Source organism: Pseudorasbora parva, chromosome 12 (assembly GCF_024679245.1).
Source record: "Pseudorasbora parva isolate DD20220531a chromosome 12, ASM2467924v1, whole genome shotgun sequence".
Classification (NCBI taxonomy): domain Eukaryota; kingdom Metazoa; phylum Chordata; class Actinopteri; order Cypriniformes; family Gobionidae; genus Pseudorasbora; species Pseudorasbora parva.
Window position 1 is genome coordinate 26,411,506 of NC_090183.1, and position 21,687 is coordinate 26,433,192.

General features: G+C 37.9%; 3 protein-coding genes across 3 annotated transcripts; 1 reads left to right on the forward strand and 2 right to left on the reverse strand.

Moving 5' to 3' along the window:
- Positions 1–951: 951 nt before the first annotated feature.
- atg4b (autophagy related 4B, cysteine peptidase) lies at positions 952–12,065 on the forward strand. Its single transcript, XM_067459574.1, has 13 exons — positions 952–1,052; positions 2,134–2,235; positions 2,316–2,387; positions 2,478–2,576; positions 2,659–2,760; positions 5,502–5,574; positions 5,711–5,790; positions 7,614–7,813; positions 7,930–8,008; positions 8,561–8,706; positions 11,047–11,103; positions 11,192–11,282; positions 11,370–12,065. The coding sequence occupies exons 1-13, from the start codon at positions 1,043–1,045 to the stop codon at positions 11,441–11,443; spliced, it is 1,185 nt and encodes a 394-aa protein (XP_067315675.1). The 5' UTR covers positions 952–1,042; the 3' UTR covers positions 11,444–12,065.
- Positions 12,066–12,086: 21 nt separating this feature from the next.
- Positions 12,087–14,329, reverse strand: dtymk (deoxythymidylate kinase (thymidylate kinase)). The gene is made up of 5 exons (XM_067459576.1): positions 14,043–14,329; positions 13,609–13,717; positions 13,393–13,483; positions 12,319–12,516; positions 12,087–12,229 (listed from the first exon to the last, which is right to left on the reverse strand). The coding sequence occupies exons 1-5, from the start codon at positions 14,170–14,172 to the stop codon at positions 12,119–12,121; spliced, it is 639 nt and encodes a 212-aa protein (XP_067315677.1). The 5' UTR covers positions 14,173–14,329; the 3' UTR covers positions 12,087–12,118.
- A 767-nt stretch (positions 14,330–15,096) lies between these two features.
- agxta (alanine--glyoxylate and serine--pyruvate aminotransferase a) lies at positions 15,097–21,550 on the reverse strand. Its single transcript, XM_067459578.1, has 11 exons — positions 21,343–21,550; positions 20,651–20,843; positions 20,492–20,556; positions 20,321–20,421; positions 18,443–18,513; positions 18,279–18,363; positions 18,088–18,186; positions 17,847–17,916; positions 16,286–16,381; positions 16,038–16,166; positions 15,097–15,640 (listed from the first exon to the last, which is right to left on the reverse strand). Exons 1-11 carry the CDS (start codon positions 21,499–21,501, stop codon positions 15,533–15,535), a joined length of 1,176 nt encoding a protein of 391 aa, XP_067315679.1. The 5' UTR covers positions 21,502–21,550; the 3' UTR covers positions 15,097–15,532.
- Between the last annotated feature and the right edge of the window lie 137 nt (positions 21,551–21,687).

The following is a 21,687-nucleotide window of genomic DNA, read 5'->3' on the forward strand; positions in this document are numbered from 1 at the left end:
ATGAGAGTGACTGTTTTACACATATTATAATAGCTATTGGGAGAAATAAAAGACTATGATGGTCTGTGTTCATTAAGATAAATGTTAAAGCAAATTATTCGTAATACGATCCCGATCATTTTATCTGTAATGATTTATTTTTCCTTCCAACTTTCTGCATTTGCGACACCCCACTGGTACCTAGTGGCTGTAAATGGAACTGCATGCGCTCAATGATTTAAAGTTACACAGGACAAATGTATGGTCATAGCAATAAGGCAATTTAGCTGATGTGGTTCTTGATTTATAGAAATAACTACCAATGACAGACTTTGATCTACAAAACTGAATATGCGTGATGAAGTCCACCTCCTCTGCAGCTTGCAGATTACATTTAAAATTGATTTAAATAAATCAATGACAAAAAGGGGGTTTGTCAAATGTATTCAATTTACTTACACTAGTGTTTCATCATACGTCTGGGACGATTAAGTTTAAAAAATATATATAAAAAGCTGTTTAGTTACTATAGGACGACTCAGGGCTCACATTTTAAAACGTATGTCTTTAGTTACATAATTATCTTTTGCACATGACATGTCAAAAATAGCACATTTAAACCAAGAATACACTATCACGGCTGTTTACATCGTTAAGCATTTCTAAGAGTAATGCCAAAATGATTATGTATCTACATTCCACGACTCTTTGGGCGCGTCTCAATCATCTCACTAGTCCACTAGTCAGGGCACTGATTAGGACATAAGTCAATGGGCTGACCATAGGGGGCTGACTCCCTGATCTATGCCCTGCTGACTACTGAACTAGTGAGATGATTGAGACGCACCCTTTATTACTCAGGCTAGCTTGTTTATATCTGCTTCCCAGAGAGGACAACATGTCCCGCCTTAAAATATATTCTATTGGTTTAAAACCCCATAGAAGCGATTTGATTGGTTACCACAGAAATGACGCTTTCTGACCAAAGCGGAAGTGATTTCGTATTGGTCAGTGTAGTGTAAAGGAACACTCAACAAACAAGATAGGCTGAATCACTGTCGGGATGGATGCAGGTAAGAAAATCGCAGGAAAACATTTTTTTATATATATTTCGGTCATCTGTCTAGATGTCATGAAATTGTTAAAAAGCAAAATTCTTCACTCGACAACAAAGTACGCGCCTGATATTGGAGAGGCCGCCTCTACAGTTTGGGATTTTGTCGTTAAATATGGTACATAGATGTCCCAACTGCTGCCAACTGGACAGTAAAAACAGAACAGTCTGCTGTCAGATAAGGGATGGACACTGCTTTGTCTTCTAGATGTCACTGCACCAAAATGCCACGGCCACCCGTGAAAACTGTTGGGCAGTTTTGGCTGTTTCAGAGGCTAGTCAGCTGGCAATATTGACAGCGTTTTTTAACATCATAGGAACGTTCCGACTCCCCAGTGATACCGTTGAGATGTAATTGCTTTTGGGAGGTTGTCCATGTCGTCTGTTATCAAATTTCTGCCTACTCTAATATGTTCGCCAGTAACATTTATCACAGGGACTTTTTATTCACTGTGCCATGTATTTAACATCCCATACAATTAACAGCCGTTTTACACTGCATGAAACTTCAGAGACAAAGTAAAGTTACACATACAGTAACAGTACACAGAGGTACAAAGGCAGTGAAATTGGTGAAGAAGACAAAAAAGGAAATGTACGTTAGTTAATGGATTAATCGAAGTTAATGTTAATTTATCAATATAGTAATTCTTTGTTAATTTGTATTTGTACAGCTTGAAACTGTTATAATGTATATGTAAAAAATAACAGAAGTTATCTTCTATTAATAAATGCGTTATCTGTTGCAATTGCATGTTTGTTCATTAAACCATTTTATTCCATTGGACAGAAAAACTCCCCCAAAATACACCATTGTTGAAACGAAAAGATTGGCAGTCTGCTGCTGATATAAGTAAAATGTTATGATATTGTTTTACTTTGAGATAAATACATTTTTTGCATCAGATGGTTAGGCCTACTAAAGAGGCTTGAAAATGTGCCAAGCAATGAGTTGTTTTTACAAATAATTTATTTTATATTTTTGTCGGTCTGTGTAATTGTTGAGCTTCCAGTTGGTCATTTTCTTTTCCCCTCAACAGCTACTCTCACATACGACTCATTGCGCTTTGGCGAGATCGAAGATTTCCCAGAGACCTCCGAGCCTGTCTGGATTTTGGGAAAGCAGTTCAGTGCTCTGACAGGTAATAAAGTGGTAGACATTAAAGGTTTTGTGCTGATGTGTTTGGTTCTTGTTTGTAACACAATGGTCTTTTTGTCCCAGAAAAGGATGAGATTCTGGCAGACGTCACCTCACGTTTGTGGTTCACGTACAGAAAGAACTTTCAGCCAATTGGTGAGAGTCAAAGTCATCAATCCTGTTCGTGCCGTCCAAGGACTGCATTTAATTATTCATCCGGATTTGTTAATGGACGTAATGTTACAGGTGGCACAGGGCCCACTTCAGACACTGGTTGGGGCTGCATGCTTCGATGTGGGCAGATGATTCTTGGGGAAGCCTTGATTTGCAGGCACTTGGGTAGAGGTAAGACTACCACATTTGAAAATGTGTGTGTTATGAGGTCTGCTGATATCTGAAATGTCATTTGTGTTGTATGTTTTATCAGACTGGAGATGGAGTCCAGGTCAGCGGCAGAGAGCAGAATATATCAGTATCCTCAATGCCTTCATTGACAAGAAGGACAGCTATTATTCCATCCATCAGATAGGTACTACTCCTCATCTACTAGAGTGTTAAAGTAGGGCTGTTGCGATAATCACAATTTTGTGATACCACGATACTGATACACCAACCGCAGAGGAATGCAGGCAGCTGCCGCAACCTCGGTTTACATTTTCCTTTTTAATAAGGCTATGCCCTTCTTGTTTTACACTTCATGCTTTTAAGTTTAAATTTATTTCCCATGTATAGCGTCAGCACTGGTCTCTATAAAGCATAGACTGTATAAAACTATGGACATAGTGTCCGTCACGTCACCCATAGATTTCTGCACTTTTGAAGCCCAAAGTGGGCGGAGCCGGACGTCGTCATCTTGGCAGCTCGTCTCCGCATGCCACTCTCGGAAAATGTGGGTCACAAATGAGGTCACAGAATGGCAAAACTACAGCATACAAATGGCAGTCCACCTTTCACTCAAGTTTCCACGCCCTTAAAGGACCACTGAAATAAAAACAATTAAGTTTTTTTTGTCACTTTTAGTATGACAATGCTAGCCTTAATGTTGTGAATAAGCTGGTGTGTTCCAAAACAAATGACAAAATTCGCATTTAAGAGATATAAGCATTTTAAAACTTACAGTCTCTCACTTCCGCTAAAACGAATTACAGATTTTGATGACATCATCGCAGACTTCACCTTCTCATCAAATCTTCTGTCCAATCAAATGCTCTCTAGAATCTAAAGACCCCTACGCTGTTGAAGTTGCGGCTGAAATCAGTCAGTTTTTAACACATTTACTAATTTCTACATGGTGAAAGGCACATAGCACACTATAAATGCGGAGACGATTTAGTGCAAAAATGCTTTCAGTTGAGGTGAATGAAGTCTGATTTCATGATAGTTTCAAGCACCGCAGCAGCACACACACAGTCTAGACCAGAGCCGTTGACCAAATTTAGAGACACGAGAGCAGCACAGATCATATGTGTGAGTCAGCACAGACAACAAACACATCGGACCCATTTGAATTCTTCACAGAATGCTGTATTTCAAAGCGATATGGAGGAGATTATGATGATAAACGGTTAGAGGAAACTGGCTTTACCAAACAGAAAGGCTCTAGTCAAACTGTATTAATGTAAAAATTAGTGAATTAACGAAACGCTATTTACTGTTTCAAAAACAGGGGAGGAGCCGCTAACATTTGGAGCTGTTTCAGGGGAAATCACATCAACACATTGAATAATGCGGCGCGTTTCAAGGCACTTCAACAGGCCTTTAATTATGCAGAACTTTAAGGCTTAATGTAATTTAAATGGATGAGTAAAAAAAAAAAAATTCACCCCCCTCACAGTTGTCATGATGGGCAAAATTAGCTATATGGACCAAAACCACTTTTTGTACCAGGCTGCAAACATATTTTTTTCTGCGGTAAATTTGGGCATTTTAACATGGGGCAGATACAGGTTTAAGTAACTTCCGTTTTGGCTTCAAGAGAGACCGTGGCAGGTTACTGCTTGCTATAAGGTGACAAATCAGCTTCAGCGTTACGGCTGTGAGGGGTTGAATTAACTGTTTAATGACCCAATCAAAGACAGCCCCTTGCCACCAAAGCCCCTTTCACACTGCGATTCCGACAAATACACGGATAATGCGACCCGGCATTTGTTCCCGGGTCGCTAGATTTGGTCCATTCACACTGCCAGCGAAATACCGTAATATGTGCACTTTTCACACACAACCCGTAACGGTCCCGGGATCGAGTTGACACGTGACATCCTGATGTGACGTATAATGGCGAGCGATCTCAGCTTCAGAGCGGATAGTAAGGAGCTCCGTGGTCTCGACTTGTGTCCAGTTTGCGCACATTTCTGCTTGTTTAATTTTAGTTTCTTTTGTATACGAACACTCTCTGCGTTTAAAACACTGACTAGCTCTTCTGGCACTGCAGGGTTGTGTTATTGAAAAAACTACATAACTACGTACACGTTGCGGCATTAGTTTCGGCTTTTGTTCACACAGCGCTCGTCCCAGGTCGAATACCGCAATATTACTAGGTCCCCGACCCGGATCGAATTCGGTAATCAATCCCGGGACGTGGTTGCTTTCACACAGAAGGCGACCCGGCAATGTTCCGGGAATATTGCGGGTCCGACGTGCAGTGTGAAAGGGGCTCAAGTGGCATAACAATGTAAATGCATTGACTGACAGCCTGTCTCAGAGACGACTCAGACGAACAGTCATGATATTGGTGAAATAGCAGAGCAAGCCTCTCCAGTCAGATTCGGGGATAGGAAACAACTGTTATACCCCATCGAGGTTATTGTCAGGTTTATGTTCTGTTATGTGGACCCTTATTTTGACTTTCTGTTCTGTTTCCTTTAGTTTCGGTTTCATTGGTTAATGGTTATGTTCTTGTTTGTTTCAATAATTATGTATTAGTTTCACATGTCTAGTTTACTTTCCTTTGTTCTACCCATGTTTATATAGCGTTTCAGTTGTTTTTGGTCAGTTCTCATTTATGCTTTGTGTGGTTTGCATTATTCTCCTTCTTGTTCATTCAGAGTGTTTGGATTATTAATAAAGCCTGTTTTGTTTTTAAATCTCCTTCGTCTTTGACCACATTGTAACACTTATTCATATAGCAAATAAATAAATAAATATATCATTTCATTTTTTTTTAATGGCGATATTCCACAAGGAAAATTCCTTCAGCGCGACAGCCCTATGTTAAAGTTAAACTTTTAGATGGTAAATAACTGTAGATGACATGGCTTGTTCTTTTTTCAGCTCAGATGGGTGTAGGTGAGGGCAAGTCTATAGGCCAGTGGTATGGCCCAAATACAGTGGCCCAGGTACTCAAGTAAGTTGCCAAGTTATTTTTTTTAATGATTTTTAGTCATATGAAATGTAACTGTAAAAAGACTATTGAAGCTAAGTAATCTTCAAATGAAATATTGTGCTTTGCTGTATTCATTTAAACATTTATGCCCATCTAGGAAACTGGCAGTTTTTGACTCCTGGAGCCGACTGGCAGTTCATGTAGCTATGGACAATACTGTGGTCATAGAGGAAATCAGTGAGTTCTCTTTCATAGTGCCCAAATGGAATCTGCTGTTTTTTTGCAGTAATTTTGAAGGCAATTAGATTTGAGCTGACTATACTTTACTCTTAGTAGTACCTGAAAGCATGACATAAATAGCCAGTGTATTTAAAGGGTTAGTTCACCCAAAAATGAAAATTCTGCCATTATTTACTCACCTAATGTTGTATTAAACCTGTTTGACTGTATGTCCTGGCTAACATAAAATAATAAAGAGCTAGAGATGACAGAATTTGCATTTTTGAGTCAATATATACATGTATATTATATAATAGGTAATATGTAACAATATGTAAAATGTAACATATACAATATGTAATATGTATAATATGTAACAATTTGACATCCCTCTTCTGGCAGTTGTGATGCCTGATTAGTGGATTGTGTGTGTTTGTTTGTTTTTGATTGCTAATTAGGGTTAGTATACAGCAGACCCACTAGAACATGTTTCCATCAAGTTCATAAATAGCTGTAGTATTTTCTAGGTGCTGAATTTATTAATTTGTCTGCTATACAATGCCCTTCTTAACACAAATGATTTCCACAACCAAAGATGTTATTATTATTTGTAAATCACTTGCCTCTCCAACTTTGCAACCCACAAATAAATATAATTATTGTCAATTAAAAAACTGAATGTTAATTAGTCAGATAATAAATATTTGTTCCCTTCTTGTAGCACTTGGTAAAACCCGCTTCAGAGAAATTAGCCTTTAGCCTTACGTCCCTCTTAATTGTATACAATGTAGTGGATACATTGTAAACATGAACTTCTGTATAAGCAGACTAAGCAGGGAGATCTTCAGTTGGTATTACCTAAAGCACAGAGAGCAGAGGTGCTAGAATTAGGTCATTCCATCCCTTGGGCTTTTTTTTATTTAGGATTCACTAAGACATGCTTAAGAATCTCTAAAAGATTTTATTGGCCAAATATTAGTTCATTCCTCTTCGCAAAACCACTCAAACTGTACCAGGTCAGTTTAGGATTTGCAGTGGGCAGCAGTTCATTCTTTCAGAGATGTTTGATGAGATTGAAGTAAGACTGAGTAAGCAACTCAAGGGCATCTTTTTTCTTTTTTTTTCTTCAGTCAGTGTTACTCTGGCTGTGTGCTTTGGGTTGCTGCCCTACTGAAACTTCCTTATTATACTTTCTGGTAAAAGAGAGTAAGTTTTTATCCAAAATCTTTTGGATTTTGTATTGCAGCATTCATCAATCTGAAAAAGACTGCCAGTGTCTGCTGCTGAACAGCACCTCAGAAATATAACATTAACACTACCATCAGCACATTTCACTGTGGGCATGGTGTTACCTGCCTGGTGTGAGTTGTTGGATTGTACGCCACACAAACAACTTTGTGTTTGAACCAACATTTTTAACCAAAAACCACAAGGCTTAATTTAATGTCTTTCATTTTTACAGACAACAGCTTCTTCTTTATCAGTTTACTCAAAAGTTCCTTTTTGTGCAATAGCTTGAAGATGGTTGTCCCATAGAACTCTTGTTCATAGATATCATAGATAACTTGCTGCAAAAATGCAAACGTAAACATACCTAATGATGACTTTTGTAACTTGGTCAAAGTGTCTTAGATATTTGAAATTTGGACAATTGCGAAATTGCAAAAGTGGTATTTTGTTATCAAGGTTGTACTACTGTACCTTTTTACAAGACTGTGCCATTATGTGTGTATCAGGAGGATATTGACTAATTCTTGAGAAGTCTGATTTCACAAATGCCCTAATTAGCCGATAAATGACTAAGGTATTTGATAATGGTTGTTTGTACTGGCTGTCCGTAGAGAGGCTGTGTATGCCGTGGCTGGACTTCGACAGGGGTGCATGTGCGGTTTCTGAAGAACCTCGGGAGATGAATGGTGATCTGGAGGGGGCTTGTGCTCTGGCAGTAGAGGATACTGCTCTGTGGAAACCCCTTGTTCTGCTGATTCCTCTAAGACTGGGCCTCAGTGATATCAATGAAGCTTATATTGAACCACTCAAGGTAAATCTACAACAACGAGGTCTGATTAGACCTAGAGTTTTCATTTAATATAGCTGCACTATTAGCAAATTCAGGTTTGCTAAGTGTTGGCCTTTATTTTCATGTCTTATCCACAGCAATGCTTCATGATGCCTCAGTCTTTAGGAGTAATAGGTGGAAAGCCCAACAGCGCTCACTACTTCATTGGCTTTGTAGGTAAGCAAAGTTCTTCAAGTTAAACTTATAAAAAGTATGTTCTCAACTGGTGGATCATGATGACCCAAAATGGGTTACCAGTCTTTCTGATAAGAATCTAAGATGAAAGGGAAAAACAATAAGAAGCAACTAATCATTTATAGTAGTTTGGAAAGCAATGAATAAATGTTTCCCCTACCCTTTGTTATTGGCAGAACGAAATTGTGTGCGAATCAATATCTACAGCATTTTGCCACTATTTCATCTGGCTTATTTGCTAGCTAGTAGTAGTCCTAAATTTTTAAAACCTAAGCCTTACTCTGTGTGAATGTACAACCCAGAATGCATTAATTTAAATATGGTTTGTCAATCACAATGTGCTTAATGCTTTGAATACTTTTTTTATACTTTTATTTTAATGACTTTTTTGTTTAAAATTACGCAAGCACTACTGTTTGGGACTCTGGGAGGTTTATCTGTATACTATAGATTATGTAATTGTTAAATAACAAATGGCAGCATATTGTGTCTCAAATGGCATCATTATCTTTTCTTATTGATGGCGCCCTGCAGGTGATGAGCTCATTTATCTAGACCCCCATACAACTCAGCTGGCTGTGGACCCAAGTGAAGGCTCTCAGTTCCCAGATGACTCCTACCACTGCCAGCACCCTCCCTGCCGAATGCACATCTGTGAGCTTGACCCCTCCATTGCTGTTGTAAGTAGAGCTCGATGCAGAAGAAACCAATTATTAATTTCAGTACATCCACCCTAGCCTGATGTGGTCATACTCAATTCTAGTCAGAATATATAGTCTAGTCTGAAACTGCTCCATTGGGCTGTGATTATGGGGCGCGCTTCAACCGAACCAGGATAGACCTCGATTGGATAAACCTACAACCAATCAGAGCAACAAAGCGACGTCAACAGAGCTCAACTGCACTGTGTTGCCAAGTCCGCGTTTTTTTCCCTCGGATTGTTTTCTATGTCCGCGGGTTGAAGCGATTATTATGGGATATATAGACCCAGAGGCGTAGCACCAAATTTTGGGCCCTGGGTACAAACCATCTTGCTGGGCCCCCGTACCATGTATGTGTATGTATAGAAAACGGACTTCCCTGCCTTGGGCCCTGGTTACTCAGTACCCTTTATCCCCCCAGTCCCACGCCCCTGTATAGACCCATGAGTGCGATTTTAGCAGGCAACCTTGCCAAAATAACACATTTTACCCCCCATACACCATTTTTTCCCCGGAGAACCCCCCGAGAAGCTATTGTTCGGGGCTAGTAGTTGGCGGGTTTTGTTGTAAAAACTTGGCAACCCTGTCACGTGCGCTGGTATCAGGCTGGAATAAACGATCTTTGCCGGTGTTGTAAAAAAATAAAAGAATGTAATGATACACAGAGTTCTTACCCAACATGATCATCATTTTAGAGAAAAATTGTGATGGTGAATGCATACACAAGCAAGCTCTTCGTTTAGGATTCAAACAAATATAATCCAAGCCCCTTTGATGACGTGCATGATTACGTTACTGTTGATCATCTGTCCGTCATCGTCTAAAGCCCTCCCTGATGATTTCATTGGTCCCAACAAACAGTTTCTGTTCGGAGATAATTACTCCTCTATGGAGCAAGGCCAGACCGAACTGCCCGACCTAAAAAATGTGTGTGCAGAGCTAAGTTCGGCTGGCATCCAGGGTACATCCACCCAGTTATACTCAACTGATTGACACCCATTTCATTTTGAGCACCAAATCAGCATATTAGAATGATTTCTGAAGGATCATGTGATATTAAAGATTAGAATAATGGCTGTAATCCCATTATACAGATGTATATGTATATGTAGTAGTATTGTTAAAGTAACATTTATTAAATTAACCCCAGGTTTCACAGACAAGGGTTTAAGCCTAGTCCTAGACTACAATGCATGTTTAAGCTGTTTTAACTGAAAGCAATTTACACTGAAATATCTTAAAATGTCACTATTGTAAGTGCTGTTGTTTTATTTCAAGATGCACAACAGTAATGTTTTTTTTCTGTCACGTTTATAAAACCTACTTAAAGGTACATTGTGAATTGCAACTGTCCACCACCCACCCCTCCCTTTTGAAGCACACAGAGAAGCTACAGTGTCTGGCACAGGACAGAGATGTCGTAGTCTGAGATAGTAGAGTAGCTAGCTCTCTATGGAGCAGTTTGTCTGTTTAGAGTTATTGTAGAAACATGACGGTGCCAAATGGCGAGTTCAATGTAAGGGGACCCACATTGTATGTAGATAGAAATGGCTCATTCTAAGGTAATAAAAACATAATTTATTATGTAAGGTCTTTATACACCAATAAAAACACACACATATATATATATATATATATATATATATATATATATATAGCATTTCTGTCAATCAATTATGATCAAAGTTATTCAACTAATTATACAAATAAAATTTATGAATTAGGTTTTATTTAAAAGCAAAAGTAGTCCAAGGCACTCGATGGGTGTATTGAGAAAGTTAAAAAGCCTTTATTTGTTCATTGCTTAAACAATTAAAAATTGGTGGGGTTTTATTTAATTCTATAAACTAAAAATACTGATCTGCCAACATTGTCGCTATGATAAATTAAAATAAGCTGATAACATCACTGTTTTCTCCAGAACGAATGTACAGTCAAATCTAATTTTGTTGCAATATTATCCTGTTTGACACTGTGAATCTGCTTTGACACAATCGTGATTGTAAAAGCGCTATATAAATAAAGTTGATTGATTGAATAGATCCTCAGATATTACACACTGAACCTTTAAATATCCTAATTAAACTAGGACCTAATCCTGGTTTAATCTAAGGCCTGACTGTGAAACTAGGCCAAAGAGAAATATGTATTTATTCTTGTGTTATCATTCCATTTTACTCAGTGTTTTACTAAGAGTAAAACACATGCTCACTAAGCTTGGAAAACTTTGGGACTAAATTGCTAAATAAAAGTTGTTTTTAGGTACCAACAAATAATTAATTTCCTTTGAATAACAAAATGTCCAATTTTGTCCGTCAGGGCTTCTTCTGTCAAACAGAGGATGATTTTGATGACTGGTGTGCACAGATTCGTAAGGTACTCAAGGCACTAATATATATATTATTTTTGTATTCATTTGTTCATGTTTGTTCCTCTGGTTCACTTTTGTTTTCCCCTTGCACAGGTTTCCAACTGTAGAGGTCTTCCGATGTTTGAATTAGTAGACAGTCAGCCTTCTCATCTAATTTGCACCGATGTACTTAATCTTACTCCAGGTAATCTCTTATACTGCTTGCTCATAGATTCAGAATTCTAAGATTTATGTTTATAAATACACACTATATGTTCTTTTTCCTCTACAGACTTTTCGGATTCAGACCGGCTCGAGCGCTTCTTTGATTCTGAGGATGAAGAATTTGAAATCCTGTCTTTGTGAAGAACAATTGCATTTGACAGACTTTGTTCTGTGGAGTTCTGTGGTAAAGCCTCCTCAGAGGAAAGAGAAGAGTACCATTGACGTCCATGGCCACTGTGGAATAGTCACCTGCGTCAAACACACAGCTTTCTTCTTAAACAGCTATACTGACTGCTCTCTGTCACCCTGAGTGAGCCGAGGTCAGGTTTCATGGTCACAGGCACTCAGGACCATCAGTATATGTACTTTGTTGCATTTGTGTATCCATATTGAGTCTTAACGCTATAGATTAATTTTTAAGTGATATGGTGCCTTTTTACTCCCTTAACTTTAACACAGGTTTGCCATGACACATTTTATAGTTTCGGTTAGGAGACCTGCAAATCGATTTGATTTAGCATTTACTCTCAACCAATGAAAGTCAGTGAAATTTTGGACCTGTATCAAATTGTAAATGACAACCAAGGGAGGTTGGACATTTGCAGACTGGGTAGGATTGCTTGAGAATGATTTTGTCTTCATGTTTAAAATCTCTGTACACAAGTTTATTTTATGAATATTTATTTAATCATTAAAATATTAAAATTCTATGATACAAATTTTCTTAGGTTTTTCCACTATTCAACTGTGACAGGAAAACAAACAAAAAAAGTTAAAAAAAAAAAAAAAAACATTTCAGAGCAGGTGGAGATCCGTTCACCTCCACAGCTCTCCAACTGGTTGATTCTCGACTAAACTTATGATGTCCTCACTCAGAAGCTTAATATCTTTATGCACCTCTTCTATGGTCCTTGCAGCATCAATCACCTAGATGAAGAAAGACAAAAGATAAACTAATTTAAAGCTAGTTACCTACTGTAAATGTACAATAATTAGGATAACACTAAATAAATCACCTTCCAGTTGACTGAGGAATCTTGCATGAGCTCTTCAAACCTTTGCTGAACTGCGCGCTGGAAAGCGCTCGTCTCATACCGTTCAATTCCATATTCGCCACGGTTTTCTGCCATACTAGGATTAAGCTGCAGAAACATCACCATGTCTGGTTTCGGAAGGCCCACATCTGGATTCATGCACCACTCCAGAGAGAAGCCCTGAACATATACATCAATTAAATTAAATGTCTCTACATATGCACAGATTTAGATCATGTTAACTGTAAAAACTAAAAATAATCATTTTCAGAATATGCACCATTTCAAAAATATATAAAAAGTTTGGGGTTTGTAAAAATGTTTTGTTAACACTTACAATAAGGTTACATTAGTTGATGTATTAACTAACATGAACTATTAAAACATTTGTATTCATCTTTTTTAATGTTAGTTAATATAAATCCAGCAATTCATTGTTTGTTCATGTTAGTTCAGTGTAAACGCTTGATTTTAATAATGTATTAGTAAATGTGTAAATTAACATTAATTTAGATTAATACATGATGTAGAAGTATTCATTCTTAATTCATGTTAACTAATGAAACCATATAGTAAAGTGTTACTAATGTTTTTTAAAATCCAGTAAAACATTGTGATATATTATACAGTACCATTCAAACGTTTGGGGTCAGTATGATACATTATGAACATACTTGTACATTAATAAAATTATTTATACATTAATAAAGAAAAAAAATATTCTCCCTGTATTTGTTAAAGCTGCTGTTCGACTTCGTAGCTTTTTTTGTGTTCAAGAGTTACAAAAAATATATAATGAGAATGTACAACATTAATCCATTTTCCAAACCGTGTTTTTGTCTTCCTCTGAATCATCATAGCACACTTATAAGTATTTATATTGGGACTATTTCATGCCGGTTTGGCAGGAACTGCTGCGGAGGAGCACAGTAAACAGAGAGAAGGAGCTCCAGCTGCAATGTTCTTCCGCAAGACGCATGCAGTTCTATTTATTAACTGCGCTAGAGCACCAAAAGTTACGGACTGCAGTTATGGACATTAAAACGTAACACTTACAGGCTTGGCACTAGTAAAAGCCACTCCTGAAAACGCATAACGGTCCACCACTAGATTAATACCTTCTTCCAACTTCCGTTTCATCAGAGGCCTGAAGTCAGAAAACAGAAATGTATTGGTTGACAATATATTTACTCAATGGATGATAAATCGATTAAACATTCCTGTGCATGCACTTCGCTGGATTAATAATAAAACTCTTGCGGGTTAACATACACCATTTCCCATCGGTTTGCAGAAAACAGCAGGTGAACAGTGTGATCCTCCAGATTACTCTTTTTCTCCAGATACGAACTGATGAGCTGCCCAATCTTAGTGGACCTGTCTGTATAGAAAACAGTTGATCAGTAGAAGAAATACAGAATTGAACATTTATAAGGCGGTCTCAAACCCTTATGAGCTGCCATGCGTTAAGTTAGTTAAAGGTAAATTATGTTTTCTGCTGTTTTTTATAACGTTAACGTGAATTTATTTTCTTATGTTGTCTAGGTAGGCAGCTCCCTGACTGGGTTTTTGAGACGCGTTTATTTATATCACAAGCGTTGCACACGTTTAATAAACATATACGAGCCGCAAATATTGCGGGAATGCTTGACTATCACGTTATTATTACAGAATCTTTCTAGATAAAGAGCCACATAGGTTTTCACCAGGAAACCGCATAATTTCTGCCGCTCGTCCGCTCTGCTGTAGCGCCTGCACAAGTTTTTGGCATTGCGTGGTTTTCCCGGCTCTGTCAACTCCTTCCAGAACAATCAAAGCTCCTCTTCTGCAAGACATGGCTCTTGAAAACAAGTGAAAAGGTGAACCACGAACAGCAAGGAGGAAATACTAACAATGGTTAGCAAATCAATCCTAGGCCGTGATCTCTTTTTACGCGGTACTTTTCTGAAAATATAAATAAACCACCCCCTAAACAGTAGTATCGTCCTCCCAGTTCTACAGTGCCATTGAAGGGACAAATGCGATTCATTACGAATCGCGGAACTCGCAAGCACTGCTCCCAAGCATAGGCTCCCAGTCAGCGGTTGTCAGTGAGGACAAGATATGAGCAAGTATAATAATATAACAACATATTATATATATTCATTTGCTTACGAAATGTATGTTCCAATATTTCTTAGGCAACTTAGTTTGATGAAAATTTTACATATTAACAAAATTGTGTCTTCCAAACATACCTAAATACACTTTTATAAATATACAAAAATTTGTTTTCGTGAGATTTTGCATACTATTTCATCTGCCCGTGCGTGTCACGTCACGTCTGGGCAAGTTTCAGCTTTAGATCAGTGGGTGCTTCCAAATAACATTACTATATTAGGACTAGATTAATTATATATTTTTATTTAAAATGGTTTACTAATTTAGAAGACAAAAAGTCCATGGGGGAAAAAAAAGAAAAAAAGTTGGCCATATTTAGCCAATGTTGTGGAACTGTAAAAGGCAAAGGGAGAAGTCTGTGCGTGATGCAGCCAGGCCTTGGATTGTGAACATGGAGTCTGTAGAAAACTATGGCTTGTTTCTTCACTCTGTCAAATATACATTTCAACTAACATTTGTTTAGCTGGTTTTATTTGCATTACCAGGAAAAACATGTTTTGTTGCAATAGTTTTCGCTGATGAGCCTCAGGAGTTCAGCACAGCCCAAAATCTTGCAAAACTACCTGAACAATTTCAAGACAGGTTTGGAGCCACATGAGGTGAGTAAATGAAAATACTTTTATTTTGGCTGAATTATTCCTTTCATATTGCATACACTGTAGTATTTTTTATATGGCATATGGCAAGAACCACATTATAAAATTTAAATGATGTTTTTGCAAAACAAAAGAAAATACACAGAAAATAACAGAACAATGGCTTCTGAGTTCAGTTCTTTCATTTATTCATCAGAAAAATAAAACCTTAATGATGAAAAATATAACAAGATGATGTTGTATTATAGCAGTTCTTAAATTCTTCAAACAAAACATAACTACTAATATTGTAGGCCTTGCTAGTTTTTCCTCATTTTTAGGTACAGTAATAAGCTAAAGTAATATGCAAGTTATTTTAAGGAGGGTGTTGTCACTAAAAACGATTGAATCCCACTGATATACTGTTAAAAAGCCGGACTTATTGATGAGCAGTCAAGCTGTCAGACTCTGCTCTTGTGGCAGTGTTTAAGAGCATCAGCCAAGGCCTCCAACACCATGTCCACATTGGCCTTGCTGCTGTTACATCCCATCAGTCCCACACGCAAAACCTGTAAAATAACATGAGAGACAAAACATTTACAGTACATTTACAATTAGTGACCCATGCGTCTCTTTAACACACCATCCCCCAGTTTCACACAGACAAGATTTAAGCTAGTCCCAGACTAAAATGCATGCTTGAACCATTTCAAACAACTTGCATTGACATCTTACCTAAAATATGTCAGTGTCATTGTTTTGTCTCAACATGCACACCAGGCAGAAAGGATTTTTTCTTCTAAAGCACGTTTATAAAAGCGTCTTAAATGTCCTAATTGAACTAAGCCCTATTCCTGGCTTAATATAAGCCCTGTCTGTGAAACCAGGCCTGCATCTATGTACTGGGAATGGTTTGTTGTCCTGGCATCTGTCAGTTATGTATAATCGTATCCAATAGCTTCTCACCATGCCGGCAGATGGTCCCAGACCCCCAGAGATTTCAATGTTATAGGTCTTCATAATGTATCCTGTGATTTCCCGCCAGTCGTATCCTGGGGGAGCTACTATTGTGGTCACTGTTGGGAGTCTTGCTTTCTTTAAGACACAAGAAGTTCATTTTAGAACAGGCAATACTATAGTTACACCAATTTGATATGTATGCTATGTGAGTGTTTTTTTTTGTGCTTTTTTTTGGCTACTTTTCTTCTACCAACCTTATCCTGCACAAACAATTTTAGGCCCATTTCTTCTAAGCCTTTATGGAAGTACTCTGCAACCTCTTTGTGTCGTTTCCATGAGTTTTCAAGACCCTATAAAAAGTATGTGGGAAACAAATCAAAATCATCGTCATACCTTTTTCCATATTCTTCAAAATATGTTATTTTTTGTGTTCAGCAGAGAAATATAAAATAACATTTTATTCATAACACAAACATATTTGAGTATACGGTGCAAATTTTATATATATATATATATATATATATATATATATATATATATATATATATATATATATATATATATATATATATATATATATATATATATATATGAAGGGGGGATTTTGAAATCCACTGCCGCTTCAATATACCTGTATATATTTATATCCTAATTAACTTCATAATCAAAACTTTAATCAATATTTATCCTATATTATTATAATGATTCTATCCAGTTATGATTTTGTTTTAGTTTCTTGTTTTCTAAAGTGTGTATTTGGTCTCTGAGGAGTGACTGAGGGTCTGGCCTAGAGATGTGTGATGTGTCACTAAACACTGGCAACAAGGTCGTGTGTTTGGATTTGAGGTATCACACACCCCTAACATGTCAGGAGTGCAGTAACAGCGTTTGCTCACTTAGCCCGGCTTCCAGAGATGAAATATGGATTTGTCTTTCATTTAATTTATTATGTTTTATTCCTTTTATATTTCCTTTTACTGCAACACTAAAGACTCAAGATGAATATTGCCTGCACTATTGTGTGTCCCTCTCACTAAAGGAAAGCACATGTTATCAGTATGTTTTGGTAAGAACTGGTTAGAACTGGAGCTTAATCAGCTCCAACCTTGGAGAGACTGTGTGTCTGTGTATGTGCGAAATATTCTATGCTCCAGATCAGAATGGTGTACAATGGGCACCCTAAGAGATGGGTGGACTTGTTGTTCTGGGCAAGCTGGCGCCTGCTCCAGATCTGGAAGGTCACTACAGGCCTAATTCTGGGTGAGAGCATCAACAAGTGACACGTCAGTGGAAACGTGCATCAGATTAACTGACTCGAGTGGAAATTATCATGACTGTGCATTGTCTCTGAGCCAATCAGAACCATCCACATTGCAGTAATGACGTGGATAAGACCTTGAAAATGGTATAACTGTTGGGACAATTGTATGTACGATAGGGCGAGGCAACGAGACGGTGAGAGAGGGAGCGCGGCCTACGAACTCCTTGTGAGACTTGAAGCTGGCTTCTGCTTTTGAAACTGCAAACTATTCTTAAGTAATTTTTTCTTTTATTTAATTGCAATCCTGACTCTGTCTTCATTTCTTCACTACTGGTCCTGGGTCATAAGCTGTTAACCCCTAACAATATTACTACTCTAAGTTCATTTACATTAGAAAGAGGTTTTTTGGTTTTGACAGCTTAATAGTATGCATTACTTATGTTTCTCAGATTTACAAATTCATGTTTTTGGTTGTTTGCGCTTCCGTTCAGATGAAAATATATTAACGTCAGGAAAAAATGAAAATGTGAGTGCAAGGCAGAATATGATCTTACAGTCTCTGCAAGGATGGCTAGGCTTTCTCGCAGACCGTAGAAAGAAGTTATAGGTCCAGTGTGGTGATAACTGCAAAAACAATAGTCACAGCAACTTTATCAAATATGCGCAATATTCTTTCATTGTTTATTGACAGAGAATTTACTTCATCTTTCTATATTGATTATTGTTTTAGACTGCTCTGTTTTATCATAACATTTTCAGCCTCTGTTTAATGATCTAATGTTTAATGGTCCTTACGCGCGTACAGCCTTGCCATCACAACCCCAATAATTTGCCAACCAGCTCATGTCCAAGAAGTAAGAGATTGGTTTTGTTCTTCTGTTAAATATTTTCTGGCTGTTTTGACAAAAAAAGAGAATCATTTTAGTGATTTGTTTCCCCCACAGAATAATGTAAAAAAAAAATAGCTTTGAGCTGTTTTGTCTCACCATGCTCTCTCACTGAAGGAGATTGGTGCAGTTCCTGGAGGGGCATTCAAGACCTTCTGCGAGCCAGTATACATTATGTCAATACCTAGAAATACAAAATATACATATTAAATCATGGACCCCAGGCAGTGATTGTGGTGCTAGAACATGTAACGTGGGGATACCTTGTTTATCCATGCAGATAGGAGTACCACCCAATGCCGCTACTGAATCAACCAGAAATAAACAGTTGTACCTGAGTGATAGAACAAAATTTACTTAACAGAAAAAACAGAATGCACTATCTTTGTGGGGACTCCCCGTAGACATAATGGTTTTTATACTTTTCATTATATCTTTATAACTTTATATTATATCCCCTTACACTACCCCTACCCCTAAACCTACCCATCACAGAAAAAAAAAAATCTGTATGATTTATAAGCTTGTTTCCTCATGGGTACCTCAATTTAGGTCCCCACAGTGACAAGAGTCCCCATGAGTCAGTGTGCATTCAGGTTGAAATCCTGAACACATTTAATTATTTTATTTAGAATGACAAATACTGATTAAAACAACACAGCATCCAATTATTCACAAAGAGCTTTTCGTGTTTACCCTGACAATACAGACAATGCAAACAGTCACAACCACAGAAATCAACAGGCCATGGATAAAGGTGACATCGTCTTCTCCAAACATGCAGACTGCCTATGACTGCTGACACAGAACAATGTCTGGCTATTTGCTTAGAGCTTTTTTACTCAGTCCAGCAATCTGAAAGCCTCTGACACATAATCTGTACACACACACACACACACACACACACACACACACACACACACACACACACACGCTTTGTTTCACTATATTAGTGAGGACATTAAATAGACTTCCATTGATTTTATATCAGATGAATGCTACTTTCTATCCCGTAACCCAACCCCTATCCCTAAACCTACCCATCACAGAAATGTGCAAAACAATAGATTTAAATAAAAACTCGTTTTGGCTGATTTATATTAAGCCTTTTTAGCTAGTGAGGACCAGTCAAATGTCCTCACTAGTGAGTTGTTTTCATATTTTACTATATAAGTGAGAACATTTGTGCCCTCACAATTATTGCCATACAAGAAACACACGCACACACACACACACACACACACACACACACACACACACACACACACACACACACACACACACACACACACACACACACACACACACACACACACACACACATTCACACCAATGGCCAAATTGGCATGTCTATTCCACCTAACCTGCATTTCTGTGGACTGTGGGGGTAAACCATAGCACCCGAAGGAAACCTACACTGATACAGGGAGAACATGCAAACTCCACACAAAAAGGCCTCCTGGCTCAGCCGGGGACCTTCTTGCTGTGAGCCACCGTGTGAGTGATAAAGAAGCATAAATACATTTTCCTCAGATGGCCATTGTATCATATCGATTCTTACATTTTAACATTAATTTTCCAAAAACAAAGAATCTATGGATAATCGAGTAAACCTAAGTTTAACACACACACACACACACACACACACACACACACACACACACACACACACACACACACACACACACACACACACACACACACACACACACACACACACACACATACACACACATACACACCCATATCCATCTCATCCAAACACCTCATCCCTCCTTTCGTCCATCCCATTCAAACACATCAGTCACCATCCATCCATCCAATTATATATTTCCTTTTGAAACTTTTTTATTTTATTTAGTTTTTACTTTTTTAAAGCTACTTCATAGCAACCAACCATGATTTTGATAAAAAAAGTGCCTGTTCTCATTCAAGACAGCATTTAATTGGATAAAAATCTGTGTAGAGCAACGGGTCATCAATCATTTTTCAATAAAGTTTTTTGCATCTGCTAAAGGTTAATTTTAAGATGACATCAAAGTTAGTAAAATATGCTAAAGCCAAAAACACTCATTATGATTTCAGTCTTAATCTGAAGCATATTGAGAAAGCAAAGCTCTATTCAGGATGAGATGTCTCACTTGTGGCAAAGGTCACCTATGCCATCTATGGGGTGGACCACTCCTGTGGAGGATTCTCCATGTGTGAGGAAGAACACCACTGGCCTGTATTTGTCTAACGCCTTCAAAACAGAACAAACGTTGATAACCATATATAGTTAATACATAAGTGGTTAATAAAACAATTTTTACCTGCTCAATTTCCTCGTTTGTAAAGTACCCACCAGCTGTGGTTACGACTTTGTTCACCTTGGCACCTGTTGAAGAGTGTTCGATATATGAATTGAGGATGTTCTTAATCAATTTTATAACCCTCAGTTCCAGGCTTTCTACTAAAAGCTGAATCAGTACCTATCCTTTCAGCAATCTCTGCAGCCCTTTCTCCCCATATGCCATTGACAGCCATGAGGACACTCTCTCCGGGCTCCAGTGAGTTAAAGATGGCACACTCCATAGCAGCATGTCCCGGCCCACTCACAGCCAGAGTCACCCGGTTTTGGGTCTGAAACGCATACTGAATGCCACTCTTGATCTGATTCATTATCTGAAAGATAATGCAAACACTGAATGAATTTGATTTTCATTCATAGCTAATAATTATAAGAGGAGGATATATATAAAAATCTCTTATAAACAAGCTACTTTACCATTTATTTTTTCCAACAGGTACAATGTTACTAACCACATCCCAGTCATTTTACTTGCTTATGTTGTTTAAATGGATATAGTTCACTCAAAAATGAACAGTGTCATCATTTATTCATCCTCATGTCATACCAAATTTATATTACTTTCTTTCTTCAGTGGAACAGAAAGGAAGATATTTTGAAGAATGTTGGTAACCAAACTGTTTCGATCATATACGACTTTTACTGTAGGTTCCACTGAAGAATAGAAGTCATACAGGTTTTGAACAACATGAGGATTATGACGATTTTTGGTGAAATATCCCTATGATTAAAAATGATAAATCATCATTTATTGTGTAAGTGAATGCCTAAATGGTCCCTATATGCATTTAATGAGCACACTTACTGTATTACCTCAATGGTTTCTGCATGCAGGTGGCCCAGCATGGGCTGTGCTCCGGCTGCTGAGATCCGTGCGGGTACATTGGACGGTCCTGGTCCGAGCATAAGCCGTTTGGGGACATGGAAAGGCTGGGACAGACATTCCGGTGGAAGAACAGACAGAGAGGACATAATGCTGCCGGTACACTGACAGTCTGAGGCAATGGTTAACTCATGTAAACTGTGGGCAAACCTTTCACCTGTTGGCCAATCGTCTCACTATGAGCCCTGACATATGTACAGCCATATAAGAGTGAAGCTGAGCAGTGACAGCAGCTGTTTAATTGACATTTCATTCACTTTAGATTCTATTTAAAC